The sequence below is a fragment of the Mus musculus genome, chromosome 3 (genome assembly GCF_000001635.26).
Source record: "Mus musculus strain C57BL/6J chromosome 3, GRCm38.p6 C57BL/6J".
Classification (NCBI taxonomy): Eukaryota; Metazoa; Chordata; class Mammalia; order Rodentia; family Muridae; genus Mus; species Mus musculus.
In genome coordinates this window covers 92,583,139-92,597,284 of record NC_000069.6, presented here as the reverse complement: position 1 = coordinate 92,597,284, position 14,146 = coordinate 92,583,139, and the positions used below count along the sequence as shown (strand labels likewise).

Below are 14,146 nucleotides of genomic sequence, written 5' to 3'. Positions count from 1 at the left end.
GATTCATCTATCTGCTGAGTTCAAGAAACACATCTTACCATCATAGACACCAGTAGACATATTATCCAGGCAAAAACCAAGCAGATAAATGCTGGAGCTAGGTGACATCAGAAAATATATGGACCTAGCAGAGCATTTCACTCAAGCATGCACATGTGCATGCAGGAACACACACACACACACACACACACACACACACACACACCATCTTCTCAGCAGCTTATGGAATTTTCTCTAGAGTAGGTCATGTATTTGGACATAAAGTAAGACTCAGCAGATAAGAGAAAATTGAAATAATGCCCTGTATCCTACCTAAAAAACATGGATTAAAGCTAGATAGTAACAACAACAGAAACAACAGAAAATTTATAACTCAGGGGAACTGAGTAACTTACCATTGAATAAAAAAATGGATCATGAGGGAAATTAAGGAAGTAATAAAAGTTATTAGAATTGAATGAAATTCAAATCAACATACCCAAACTTATGGAACACAATAAAGGTAGTTCTAAGGTGCAAGTTCATAACATTCGAAATGCCTATAAAAATGGAATTTTCTCATGTTAGTAACTTAGTGGCATACCTGAAAGTTCTAGAACAAAAAGAAGAAATAACACCTAAGAAGAATGTACAGCAAGAAATAGACTCAGGGCTAAAATCAATAAAATAGAAACAAAAATAAATGATACAAAGAATCAATGAATTAAAAAAAATTGATTCTTGAGAAAAGTATTAAGATTAATAAATACTTGGCCAAATTAACTAAATTAATTAATTAGTCAACAGAAGAATAGCAAAATAAAATTAGAAATAACAACAACAGAAACTGAGGGAATCCAGAGTATCATATGTACATACTTAAAAATCTGTATTTCACCAAATTGGAAAACCTAAAAGAAATGGGAAATTTTCTTGATATATACCATCTACCAAGATGAAATCAAGATCATGATCATTTTAAACACAACAAAAATAATTAAGAATCTTATCATGACAAAAAAAGCTCAGGGCCAGATGGCATTAGTGGAGAATTCTACCAGACATTCAAAGAAAAATTAACACTAATAGTCTTCAGATTATTACACAAGATAGAAATAGAAAGAATAAAGACTAATTCTTTTTATGAAGTCACAGTAACCCTTATACCTAAATCCTATAAAGATCCAACAAAAAAATTACCTACTCTCAATAAAATACAAGAACACATTACAAAGGACACCCACCATGATCACACAGGCTTCATTACAGTGATAGGTGGATGGTTCAATATACTCAGATCAGTTAATATAGTCTATCAAGTACACTGATTGAAAGATAAAACCATATGATCATTTCATTAGATTTCAACAAAATCTAACACTCCTTCATAATAAAATCCTGAATGGACAGTTGGGTAATGGCGGTGCTTGCTTTATCCCAGCACTCTGGAAGCAGAGGCAGATGCTCTGAAATTGAGGCCAGTCTTGCCCAAGATAGCCAAGGCTACACAGAGAAACCCTGACTCAGAAAATTGAAAAAAATATAAAGAGACAAGGAGTGCAAGAAATATGCATCAACATAATTAATGTTATTTACAACTACCCCACAGTCAATATTATCCTAAGTAGAGAAAAACTCAAAGCTTTTCCACTAAAACTAGGAATGAAAAAAGTTGTCTATTTTTTTTCATACCTATTCACTATAAGACTTTAAGTCTGAGCCAGAGTAATAAGACAATTGAAGGAGATCAAGGATATATCTATAATAAAGGAAGAAGTTAAAATATCTTTCTCTGCTGATGATATGATTTTATACGTAAAAGACCATAAAAATCTTCCAGAAAATTTCTACAGCTGATAAACACTTTTCTCAAAGTAATAAAACACAAACTTAATATACAAAACATGGCCTTCTTATACAGAAATGACAAATAGACTGAGGAAAAAAAAAACAGAGAAACAACACCTTTCATTATAACCTCAAAAATTATCTTGGGATAACTCCAACTAACCAAGTGAAAGACTTGAATAATAAAATCTTTTTGACACTGAAGAATGAAATTAAGGAAGATCTCATAGGACAGAAGGATATCCCATGCTCATAAATCAATGGGACTAATGCAATGAAAACTATCATCCTACCAAAAGCAATATACAGATTCAAAGCAATCCCCTCCAATTCTTCATAGACATTATAAGGAAAATTTAAGCTTTATATGGAAACATTAAAATAAACCAGGATTGCTAAAAACAATACTGAATAGTGAAAAGTGAAAAACTTCTGGAAGTATGTCCACCTCCAATCTCACATTGCACTGCATTAACAATGACATCATGGTCTTGGCATTAAAAAAAGACACATCAATTAATGGAATCAAGTTGAAGATCCAGACATAAGTCCATACAACTATGATGTTTTTTATATTATAAACAATCCAAAAATACACATTGGAAAAAAAAAAAAAAAGACACCACCTTAAACAAATGGTGCTGATCAAATTGGATGTCCTAGCTAACACGGGCTGTCATCTGAGTTTTTTATCTTAGCCATTCTAATTGATGTAGGGTAGAATTTCAGGGTCATTTTAATTTGCATTTCTCAGACTAGTAAAACTTTGAATAATTAAGTGCTTCTCGGCCATTGGAGATACCTCTGTTGTGAATTCTCTGTTTAGTCCTATACCCCATTTTTTGATTGGGTTGTTTGGTTTTTTTAGAGGTTAGTGTCTTGATTTATTTATATGTCTTGAATATTAACCCTCTATCAGATGTGGGGTTAGAGAAGAGTTTTTGCCAATGTGTAGTGAGTTTTTCAGGAAAATGGATGGAACTAGAAACTCATCCTAAGTAAGGTAACTCAGACTCAAAAGGACATGCATGCTATATACTCACTAATAAGTGGATATTAGCCAAAAAAGTACAGAATCCCCAGGACTGAAGAAGGTTAACAAGCCAAAGAGCCCAAGTGAAGTTGCCTCAATCTCACTTGGGAGGGAGAAGAAAGCAATCAGGAACTGGAGAGGGAGGGAGGGACCTGTGTGGGAGTGGGGACAGCAAGAGGAAAAGAGGAACATGATCAGGTATTGGGAACAGGAGTGAAGCCCTGAGGGTGGGCAGAAAGAATGGAAACAGTAACCTCAGGAGGTATACAGTGGGGAAACACTCTAGAATGCACCAGAGACCTATGTGGTGAGAGATGCTCAGGTCTCAAAGGGAGGGACCTTAAATGAAATTCCCAACAGTGGGGAGAGGGAACTTGTAGAGTTCATCTCCAGTAGAAAGACAGAGCATCAAGTGGAGAGATGGGTTTGCCATCCCACAGTCACGATTTCTGACCCAGAATTGTTCCTATCTAAAAGAATTGCAGAAACAAAAATGGCGAAGAGATTGAAGGAAGGGAGGTTCAGTGACTGGCCCAAATTAGAATCCAGCTAGCTCAAGGGGAGGCTCCAAGGACTGACACTATTACTGATGCTATAGTGTCCTTACAGACAGGAGGCTGCCCTCCAAGAGGCCTAACAAGCCACTGAAAGAGTCAGATGCAGATACTTACACTCAGACAAAGGATAGAAGCCAGGGACCCCCGTGGTTGAATTAGGGGAAAGCTGGAAGAAGCCAAGGAGGAGGGCAAACCCATAGGAAGACCAGCAGTCTCAACTAACCTGGATTCACCAAGATCTCTCAGACACTGACCATCAACCAGTCAGTTGTCATATTCTAGTTAATATGAGCCTCTTGACACAAATACAGCAGAGGACTGCCTTGTCTGTCCTCAGTGAGAGAAGATACCCCTAACTTTCAAGAGACTTGAGGACCCAGGGAGTGAAGAGGTCTGGTGGGATGAAGGGTGGGAGGGTGGGGACATCCTCTTGGAGACGGGGGTGGGGTGCGGGGGAGGAGGAATGGAATGAGGAACAGTCGGAGAATGGACCTGGAGGGGGATACCGACTGCACTGTAAAAAATTATTAAAGAATTATAATAAAAATAATCATAACTGGGATACAGATCTAAAAGAAAAAAATGTTACGAAAAGATGAAAAATAAATGGTTGAGAAACAAAGAAATGTTCAATACCTTATTCATTAGGGAAATGCAAATCAAAACTACTTTGAGATTTCATCTTATACCAATAAGAATGGCCATGATCAGTAAAGCAAATGACAGGTCATGCTAATGAGAATATAGGGTAAGGAAAACACTCATCCATTCTGATGGGAATGAAAACATGTACAGTTACTATGGAAATGAGTGGGCTGGTTCTTTGGGAGGCTGGAAACTGATCTACCTCAAGGTTCAGCTATACCTCTTTGGGCATGTACCCAAAGGATTCTACATTGTACTACAAAGGCACTTGCTCAGCTATGTCCTCTCTTGCTTTATTGGCAAAAATCAGAAATCAGAAATTAGAAATAGTCTAGACATCTGTCAGTGGATCACTGGATAAAGAAAATGTGGCTTATTTATACAATGGAATATTACTCAGCTATTTAAAAATAAAATCAGGTAAATGACTGGAGAAAAAGAATTATCTCAAGTGAGAAAACTTAACCCCAAAAGACAAATGTGATATATATGTATATATGCAGGTTACAATCCATATAACCACTGAAGTTAGGTATAAATTAAGAGATGAGGACACAAGGAGGGGATGGATTTCACAAAGAATGGGAAATAAAGTATATAGTTCTGGATGAATGAGGGTAAGAGAAACTGGAACAGGAAGATTAAACAGAGAGAGAGATGGAAGTGTGGGTAAGAAACAGAATATGGAAAAGGACAGCTAAGGGTCAGTTGAAGAGCTATATGTTATATGCAAATCTACTTCAGGAGAGAGAGAGAGAGAGAGAGAGAGAGAGAGAGAGAGAGAGAGAGAGAGAGAGAGAACACATCTAAATGGAATCATCAAATAATGCAAGATGACAAAGCCTCAACCAGATAACCCTCATCACCAAGTAAAACCTTCAGTGCCAGAAATGGATTACATCTAATTGAACTACTGCCCAAAGGGATGTCATAGAATCCCCCCAAACACCCCAAGCAAGTACAAAGACTTTTGTTGCTCTCCACAAACTGATAGCAGGCCTTATTACTGAAAACAACACCCATGTATCTTGCTGAACCAGGAGAAGTTGGGGTGGTACCCACTCAGAGCCTTAACCCCTACTGACTAGAGTTTATTGTACTGGTAGGTATTCTTCAGTAGCAGAGAAGAAAACTAAGCAACAATGCAGCTACAAACCTTTTAACCTGCAATATGCTGATGCAAGAGTGGCAAAAAAGTTGTGTATTTAACCAACTTAGTCCAATGTCTAATGGGCCCACTCTACGAGATGAAACCCATGGTTGACAATGCTTTGGTGGTCAAGAAACTGAGACTTGATAGGCCTAGGGGAAAACCAAATATTACTTTTCTGCTAAAGGAACATAGCAATAAAATGACTACTAACATTTTGCTAAACTCAATGATCAGTGTCATCAGATTTGCTCAGCCATCATTATAGAAGCTTCCTCCTGAAGTATATGGAAACAAATATAGAGACCCACGACTAGATAATGTGCAGTTTTTGAGAGACCCTGGAACACTCAGTCCTAAATCTGATGTCTCTATCAAATCCCTCCCCTCTGAGCTCAGGAAACTGTGTGGAAGATGAGAGAAAAGATTTTTTAGAGCCAATAAAGATGGAAGTCACCAACAAAACAAGGCCTTTAAATACAACAGTGGTAAAACACATATGAGTATGGCAGTATGCACAGGTCCAAGCCAAAAAGGCTTATGTGTGTACAAATGTGTGTTTCTCTCTATGTGGTTCTTAGGCCTTTTCTTTGGCTCCTTTATTTCTCCTTGTTTATTCATTTGGTTGTTTAGTCCTCTTTTTTTGTCTGCTTTATTTATTTTACTTTAAATGTCTGTTATTTTCTCATGAGAGAAAGAAAAGAAGGATGTGGAGCAGAGCTGGGAGAAGCTGGGAGAGGGGAACTATGATCAGAAAATAGTGCATAAAATATATTTTCCACTAAAAATAAACATTTTAAAATTTTTATTGATTTTTTTTGTGAATTTCACTCATATACCCCAATCCTGTTCATCTCCCCATTCCTACATATCTACTTTCTGCCTTTGCAGTCTTCCCCCCAAAAGAAAACAAAAGATAAAAACAACAAGAAAGAGAAAAAATAACATAAGAAATTAAAAATAAAATTAAATATCTCGCTGCAGAAGCTATGGTATATCATGGTATATCACATAGCATACCTTCTTGTCCAAACAACTTTACTTGCCAATGTTCATTGCAATGAATCATTGGTCTGGTTCAAGGCCTCTGGCTTCTGCTACACTAACAACCTTCACTGGGGTTCTTCTCAGATATCCTGTTGTCCTGTGTCATAGAGTTTCTGCTGCTTTGGTTCAGCAGGAGGAGCCTTTTCATGCACTCCAGCAGTTATATATGGGGTAGAAGTTGGGGTGAGCCAACTCAAAGGCCTGGATCTGAGCCTGGGTGGTGGCTGTGTTGTTTAGCTTACCAGCTTTCCTGTACAAGTGCCTCCAAGGGTCAGCTCTCCCACTTAGCCAAGGTGAGGGGCAGGACAAGCTCTTCTGCTTGTGGAGACCTGCAGGAAGCAGAATGGGCTCATTTCCTCAGGAGGTTCAACCATGCCCATGATACCAGGGCCAGCTCTACTGTATTGCCTAGGTGAGATGAAGACCTGCTCTCACAAGTGCTACAGATGGTAAAGGGAAGGGCCAACTCTATGTAGCCCTCAGACATCAAGATGGGTCCAGGAGGCAGCACAGACCAAGATGTCCACATGGCCTTTGGTGGTAACATGGTACAGAGACATGGGACATCAACACAGACCCCTGCTGCTGAAGGGCCAGCCATAGACTCAGACATGGATCTCAGTGGCAGCATAGGCCTGGACCTCACTATGGCTTCAGGTGGCAGGGCAGGCTACTCACATCAGGCTAATCCTCACCGACTTTTACTTCTCTAGTTCTGTCTCTCTTCATAGTGCACACACCATTCCCGTCTCTTTCTCTACCATTTTTCTACCACATACTTGCTTATCATATGTGGTATGGTGGTCCTGTGATACTGGGTTTTGTAAACCTGTAAAAATTAAAATCAACATAAAAAGAACAAATCAGAGCTTAATACTAGTGAAAACTTAAACTACTTAAGACAATTTTAACATTCAAATTCATAGAGAACAATGAATGTAATAATATTCATTGATCTGTGAAGTGCTTTGAGAAATTTGTACAAATTATATAGGAGGTAATGAATATCTATGTAAGAATAACAAGTAAACAATCACATATAAAAGTTTGTTATTCTAGAGAGATATGAGTCAAGAACAAGGAAGAATCTCAAAAATTCAACTTACAGAGGCCTCTATTGTATTTGGACTTGATACACTGCCATCGGAAGAATGACACAGATGGTGAGAGCCATCAGTCATGACTTAGGATATGATGCAGGTTAGAAGACCATGAGGAACTGACCAGGGGCTCTGGTGTTTTCTATCAGTGCTGTGGCTTGGTGCCTTGCATATATGAAGGACAAGACTTACTTCTAGAAACTGCTGTCACTATCTTTAAAGAGACTGGGGCAAAGGAAGGGACAGAACAAATACAACCCAAATTGTCTAACTACTATGTTAGATAAGGAAATTGAGCTTAACTTCAAAATTTGCCACTGGTTGGACTAATCTGAACTCTGGGAGTATCATAGCTATGAGAGACCTATATCCCTTGTGTAAATTCAAGTGGTTGCAATTGTCCTCAGGATATAGTCTGAGCTCTTTCTCACACATCCAAATCCTCAGCAGAGCTCCTACCTTTTATATTTCCTCCATACTCCTCATTCTGACCCTGCCACAGTGAGCTTTGCTATCAAATGGTCCTTTTCCATTTCCTATACTAAATATTTTTACATTTTCCAGATCTGAAATGAAAATGTTTTTTTCCACCTGCTCCTATTTTATATGGCTATTTACCAAGTCTCAGTAAACATTGCTTTTTCCAAGAAGAATGGCTTGCATCTTATCTTGCTTTTAAAGATACAGTGTATCAGTCTAGACAATATAGTTTATGCTTTAAACTGTTTGTGGGGGTTGATGGTATACTGTGAATTAGCTAAAGAACTTTTGGACTTTGGAAAGAGAGGCCAAGGACAAGCAGACAATTTAACTTTAACCAGCAGTGGGCAAAGGTGAACCAGCTGGCTAGTCAGAGAATCTTGGGGGAGAGTATTATGATGTCATAAAAGAGCTGAGAGTTTAGAGGGGAGGGAAGCAGAGCACTTGGGTCAGAAGACTTTGACTTCTGATAGCCATGGACTCACTAGACTGCTGAGGAAGACCCAGCATCTATTCAATCTGCTGAAACATCCAGGAAACTACTTTTAACACCGAGAATCAAGTATGGAAATGCTGAACTAAGAAGAGCCCAAGGAAGAACTGTGTTGCCAGATCAGGTAACACATACAAGCCTTGTCTTGTTGGGTCTTCTTTTTCTGACTTGTTCCTTTAGTCATCATTTAATGATGTCCACATAACACTACATAGCATGTAAGATATTAAAACAGTAGCAAGACGAAAATATCTGTGCTGATTAAAGAGAAGCAGAAAATCAACTGTGGGAGTACGGTTATAAAACACTAACAGGTTAACATTTGGTGAAAGGAACTTTAAAACATACAGACTTAGCTGACGGGTCAAGGAAGTTTATTTGAGTGATACTTACAGAGATCCTCTGATTTGAATAGTATTTAGTGAGAGGTTAGAGTGAAGATGAGAGAGATTCTTAATAATGGGAAGCCATTCAATGATCCTAAAAGGTTGCAAGCAGAATCCAGGAGCCATCTCTTCTGAGCCAGCCTGCTAATCTTGAGAGAACAGTAGCCATAGTGAGAGAGGATGCCCAGAGAGGGCAGCCCTACTAGGGTTTTAATGAACTTGGATTGAGGTCAATCCTCACTGGAGCATAATAGAGAAGGACTTGAAGCAGCAGCCCTGGACCTGCACCTTGGGGTTAAGACAGTGGACACACTTCTGAGGCAGCTTGTGAGTAGCTGCCTTAAGAAGGGGAGATATGGAGTCAGGAGAAGCTTGTTCTGAGGTGAAGCAGCAGGTAGTAGTAAGGTTTTACATGTAGGAGTCTTCAAGAGGGTTAACTATACCTGCAAAAAAAGGAGAAATACCCCTCTGGAGGGGAAGAGGGTAGTCAGAATCCAACTAAACAAAGTATAACAGACTTCTTGTTCCAGTCCATAAGATGATGGCTGCAGAGCTGATTTGGGATGGACTTGTATCCAGTGTGGTAAGACTGCTCAGGGATTTGTCATTGTCTCCCCATGCTATAGTGAACTAGATTGTCTCTTAGCCTATTTGCCAAATGGTGTGTGTGTGTGTGTGTGTGTGTGTGTGTGTGTGTGTATGTGTGTGTGTGTGTGTGTGTGTGTGTGTGTGTGTGTGTGTGGTGGGGTATAGCTAGAGAGGTCTGTACTGGGATAAGAAATGCTGTTATAGAAACAGCCTGTCTAGACCTAGAGAGATGGATGGATCCTAACAATCTGAACTTCTCAGGCACAAGGAAGGTCTGAATTGTTCTTTCAGTATACTGTCCTTCAATTTAGAAGAGAGGGAGAGAGAGAGAGAGAGAGAGAGAGAGAGAGAGAGAGGTGGGGGACAGGGAGAGACAGAGACAGAGGCAGAGAGACACATAGAGAAATAGAGGAGATAGGTAGAGACAAAGAGGCAGAGAGAATAAATAGTGGAGCAGGATAAACTCAGAGAAGCTATAGAGAAGCAACACAGGGTTTTGATCGTCCTCTGAGACTGCCCTCAGGTTGAAGCCCTTAAAGGAGTATATGCAAACAAGGTGAAGAAACAGATAAGGGACTTCCCACAGATATATACCTCCTAACTCACTGCATAAGGCTGCATAAGCTCCAGAACATGAACTTTGTGCAGAATTACTCAATTTCTCTCTTTCTCTCTCTCCCTCCCTCCCTCTCCCCCCCCACACACAAACACATTCACACGCACATTCATACTTTCGCTCTCTCCCTCCATCTCTCTCTTTCTCTCTCCCACACACACACACACATTCACCTCTCTCTCTCTCTCTCTCTCTCTCTCTCTCTCTCTCTCTCTCTCTCTCTCTCTCTCACACACACACACACACACACACACACACACACACACACACTTATATTTTCTGTGAAATATCTTTAAGCCAAGATGGTAGAGACTTAGACACACCTCTCTTTTTCCTGGCTGCCCTAGTGTCTTCTGCTATGCTAATATGTCTGTCATTTTCTGTTTGTCTCCTTATTACTGACCTCAATCTCAGGCAAGTCTGGGCATTGCTAGGCAGCTATGCCAGCTCAGCCCCTTTGTGACATCGCCTGCCCAGGGAGGGATTGGATGACTTATCCCACCCTCACCCCTTAGTAATGCTGCTCCAGGATCATCTTTTTGATAAAGAAGTAGAAGTTTCTTAACAAAGAACAAAAAGCATTTATATTTGGTAGGCTTAGTTACAAGAGAAAAAAAAAATCTGTCCCTCAAAGTCACACCCTTTCCAAATGGAAACAGTCCTGACAGTTCAGCTTCATCACTAAGGGAGAAACTCAGGAGTGTGAAGGACTGATATCCAGTAGATTTTCTCCCTTCACATTTCCGTCACTATTGCTACTATGGACCAGGGGATTCAGAACATCCTTGGGCCTATGAAAGTCTTCACTGTCTACATCCAGGAATACAGAAGATCTTCCTCATATGCCAGCGATTCTTCCTACATGGAAAGCTCAGAGTAAGGATCACAAAGTTGAGTGGAGAGAGAACAGGTGGGACTTGGCAATTAGCTTGACAGTCAGAAAGTCACTGTGCCCACAGGGTGGAGGTATCAGACACACCTAGGCTCATTGAGACCCAGTTTGTCAAGTGTAAACTGGATTTAGGTCGAGCTCCCAGATGGAAAAGGAATGAGTCTAAGAACCTGACACCCATCCTCCAGGACAGCCAAGGCCTTGTGTCTGCTATGATGTCATAAAAAGTGACTTATGGCAATATAGGTCATCTTAAAGGTGTCTTTAGTAACCACCAAATTGAAGAACTCTGCACACTTCCAGGGCTTTCTTCCTAGGGTAATAAGTAATATCTGGTAAAAATAATTTGTAGTTTCTGTCTCCAGGAGTTCCTGAATCTTCTGGACAACAGAACAAGAAGATAGTCTAAGTATTAGGGAAAGGAAAGGATGGAATATAGGTGGAAGGGTCCACTCCAGGAGACTAAAACCTTAGCAGAGCAGACACCATTAGAGGAGTTCTTCACCCAGGTCTCAACTGAAGACCCTAATGAGAAAGTGTAATTAATCTCAACTTGATCTAGCTCACAGGCACTCTCACAAAGCTCAAGCTAATTCCCTTCTTGTATCATGATAAAATGAATTGTTATAAAAGAACATGAACAGACACACACACACACACACACACACACACACACACACACATGGATATGCATATATATAAACATATCAATATTTGGCAACATTTTAAAAGTTTGTGCCAGAGGGTGCTTTTTGAAAAAAAACTCCCTGTGGGTGCCACAGGTTGGGAGAGTGGCTGTACACTTAGGCAGTCACTACTCCAACAACATCTGCCTCCACCTGGGTGACAGTGCTCTGACAGGCCTGGTACCTACCCAACATGGATGTGTGGTTGTCTGAACTGAGTATGCATTAACGGTGTACAAAAACATCCTGATTCCTTACATATCTCCTTTCCAGTTACATGACAACCCTAGACTCTCTGCCTTTGGATTCTTAGTCACTTTTTGACCTGAGCTGAAACAAAGTTATTTGATGTTTCACTATTTACCAAAGAATAAAATCACTGTAAAATTTTTGAATGGTTTCGTTTGAGGTCTCTCCAAGGTCAAGTTCCTTCCTCCTAACCCTTGATGCTGCTTCCTAAGAGAAAACAGCTAGCAGATGTGAATGGAGCTGCCTCAGGCTATGGCTTATAGAGCTAAACCTTGCACTTTAGCCCTTGTAATGCTTGGGGCCCTGACTTATCAGTGTCTTCTTGCTGACACTAGCCAGTGGCCCATGTTACAAGGCTAATGGCATGATCTGGGTCTTTCATAAAGCCAAGTGGTGGCTCTGAGAATCCTATTTTACCTAGGTTCCTAGAAACCACATTTAGACCTGAATATACACATGATCTAGGTAAGACAGAACATATTTTAAATCTATTTACAAACCACTGAAGTAGATGTCTGAATTTCAGTTGCCTTCATATTTAAAGTAGTGAATAAAGTGCTCACCTTTTACATTGGTGTAATCATAATTAGATGAGATAAAACTTATGATGTGACTCAAAATCAGCCTAAAGGTCTCTTTACCCTTGACTAAGAATCTTTAAGCAAATTTATCACATATTCATAACTTTATATTCTTTATCTGAAAAGTGGCTATCTAGTAAGGATCAGACATGTAAACACCCGTGACAGCATGGATGGGCACTATCTGTGTGGCCTTTGAGAGGGCCAGCCCTACTCAACCAAGGTCTTAGTTTTTACCCTGGAGATTTAGATGCATTTTGAGACCAAAGAAGAGGATAGCATTTGAAATGTAAATGAAGAAAATATCTAATAAAAAATTGAAAAAAAAAAGGAAAAAAAGGTCATGATGAAAGTCGACTTCCAGATAGTCATTTGAATATTTTTTTTTATCCCTAGGAACTCCAACTCTAAAGAAGATGAGTGATCCATCCAAAACCAACCAGTGCCCCCCTCCATGCTGCCCACCAAAACCATGTTGCCCACCTAAACCGTGCTGTCCACAGAAACCACCTTGCTGTCCCAAATCCCCATGCTGCCCACCCAAGTCCCCATGTTGCCCTCCAAAGCCCTGTCCCTGTCCTCCCCCCTGTCCCTGTCCCTGTCCAGCCACCTGTCCTTGTCCGCTGAAACCACCATGCTGCCCACAGAAGTGTTCGTGCTGCCCCAAAAAGTGCACCTGCTGCCCACAGCCACCTCCTTGCTGCGCTCAACCTACCTGCTGCTCTTCAGAGAACAAGACTGAGTCAGATTCTGATACATCTGGCCAAACTCTGGAGAAGGGCTCTCAATCACCACAGTCCCCACCAGGTGCTCAAGGCAACTGGAACCAGAAGAAGTCAAACAAATAGACTGTCCCTGACACCATGCCCTTTTTCAAAGGGTATAGGATTACTACAGGTCAGGCTAAGACTATGTTGTAAAGATGCTGTTTTCACAATAACCAACAAGTCCACTCAACCATAAGCTACCATTTCGACCTAACTGTAGGCTACTATTGCAACTGGAAATGGAAGGTAGAAAAGGATAGAAACATCTTGTCTAGTGATCCTGACATTTAGATAGCAAAGAAATAAAAGAGCAAATAAAAAGAATATTGTCTCCCTCTCTTTCATTTACATGTGAAGCTATCTTACCAGTCTAGCCTAATGGAGTAAGCTGGGTACATTTTAGGAGCTCCAGAGACAAAATAATTATGTTCAAGGCACAGGCCTTTGCTGAAAAGAGTAAGGCATACTCTTCCTGGGTTTTTGTTAATTCTTTGCTGGACTCTGCTGAGTTCAAAGGCCATGGCTTTGAACCCAGGGTCTTATTCAAGCTAAACAAATTCTGCCACAGCTGCATTCCTGGCTCCTGTCTTGCTTTTAAAGTGAAAGTTCTGTATCTCAGGGACCCCTTCGGTCCTATTTAAAGGGATGGTGTCTAATTTCTAAATTCCAATTTTCTGGAGAACTTTTGATTCTCAATGAAACAAATCCCCTGAAATGACAGCAGGGACCTATCATGCTTTGACAGCATCAAAGGTAGAGGACTCAGTAAAATTCAGGCTGGCAGCGCCAGGTGAGGCCTCTGGTGTCATGCTGGCTCTGCAGCAGAATAAGCTACTGTACACCTGGATCTGTTTCATACTTCAAAAGAGTTTGTGGTATAAAGGGATGATTCATTGAAAGTACGAGACAGAGGATCTGACAGCCCCAGCTCTTCTTACACTTGCTGATGCCAGGTTCCTACTTCACTCTAAACTGCCACTGTGTTAAAGCAATTTGTCCTCAGACACATTTCCCTGCATCTGAGTGAGCAGGTAGGATAGAAAGTCATC

At 40.3% G+C, this 14,146-nt stretch overlaps 1 protein-coding gene and 1 long non-coding RNA gene across 6 annotated transcripts in view; one reads left to right on the top strand and one right to left on the bottom strand.

Annotated features, from left to right (window-relative positions):
* The window catches only part of Gm35639, a 72,727-nt gene that overhangs the window by 49,263 nt on the left and 9,318 nt on the right, over window positions 1-14,146 (bottom strand). For 3 of the 5 annotated variants that reach the window (XR_867457.3, XR_003954517.1, XR_867455.2), the window contains exons 2-3: window positions 6,938-7,088; window positions 6,502-6,588 (exon numbers count right to left, since the gene is read on the bottom strand). This is a non-coding gene — a long non-coding RNA (predicted gene, 35639). Of the gene's footprint in view, window positions 1-6,501; window positions 6,589-6,937; window positions 7,089-7,365; window positions 8,053-14,146 lie in introns of those variants that run through there. The other 2 variants (XR_003954515.1, XR_003954516.1) reach the window with 2 other exon arrangements.
* Window positions 8,212-13,419, top strand: Smcp (sperm mitochondria-associated cysteine-rich protein). The gene is made up of 2 exons (NM_008574.4): window positions 8,212-8,456; window positions 12,727-13,419. Exon 2 carries the CDS (start codon window positions 12,747-12,749, stop codon window positions 13,176-13,178), a length of 432 nt encoding a protein of 143 aa, NP_032600.3. The 5' UTR covers window positions 8,212-8,456; window positions 12,727-12,746; the 3' UTR covers window positions 13,179-13,419.

What these genes read in the sequence shown, in the direction of transcription:
- Smcp (NM_008574.4), top strand. Translation starts at nt 12,747, where the DNA reads ATGAGTGATCCATCCAAAACCAACCAGTGCCCCCCTCCATGCTGCCCA.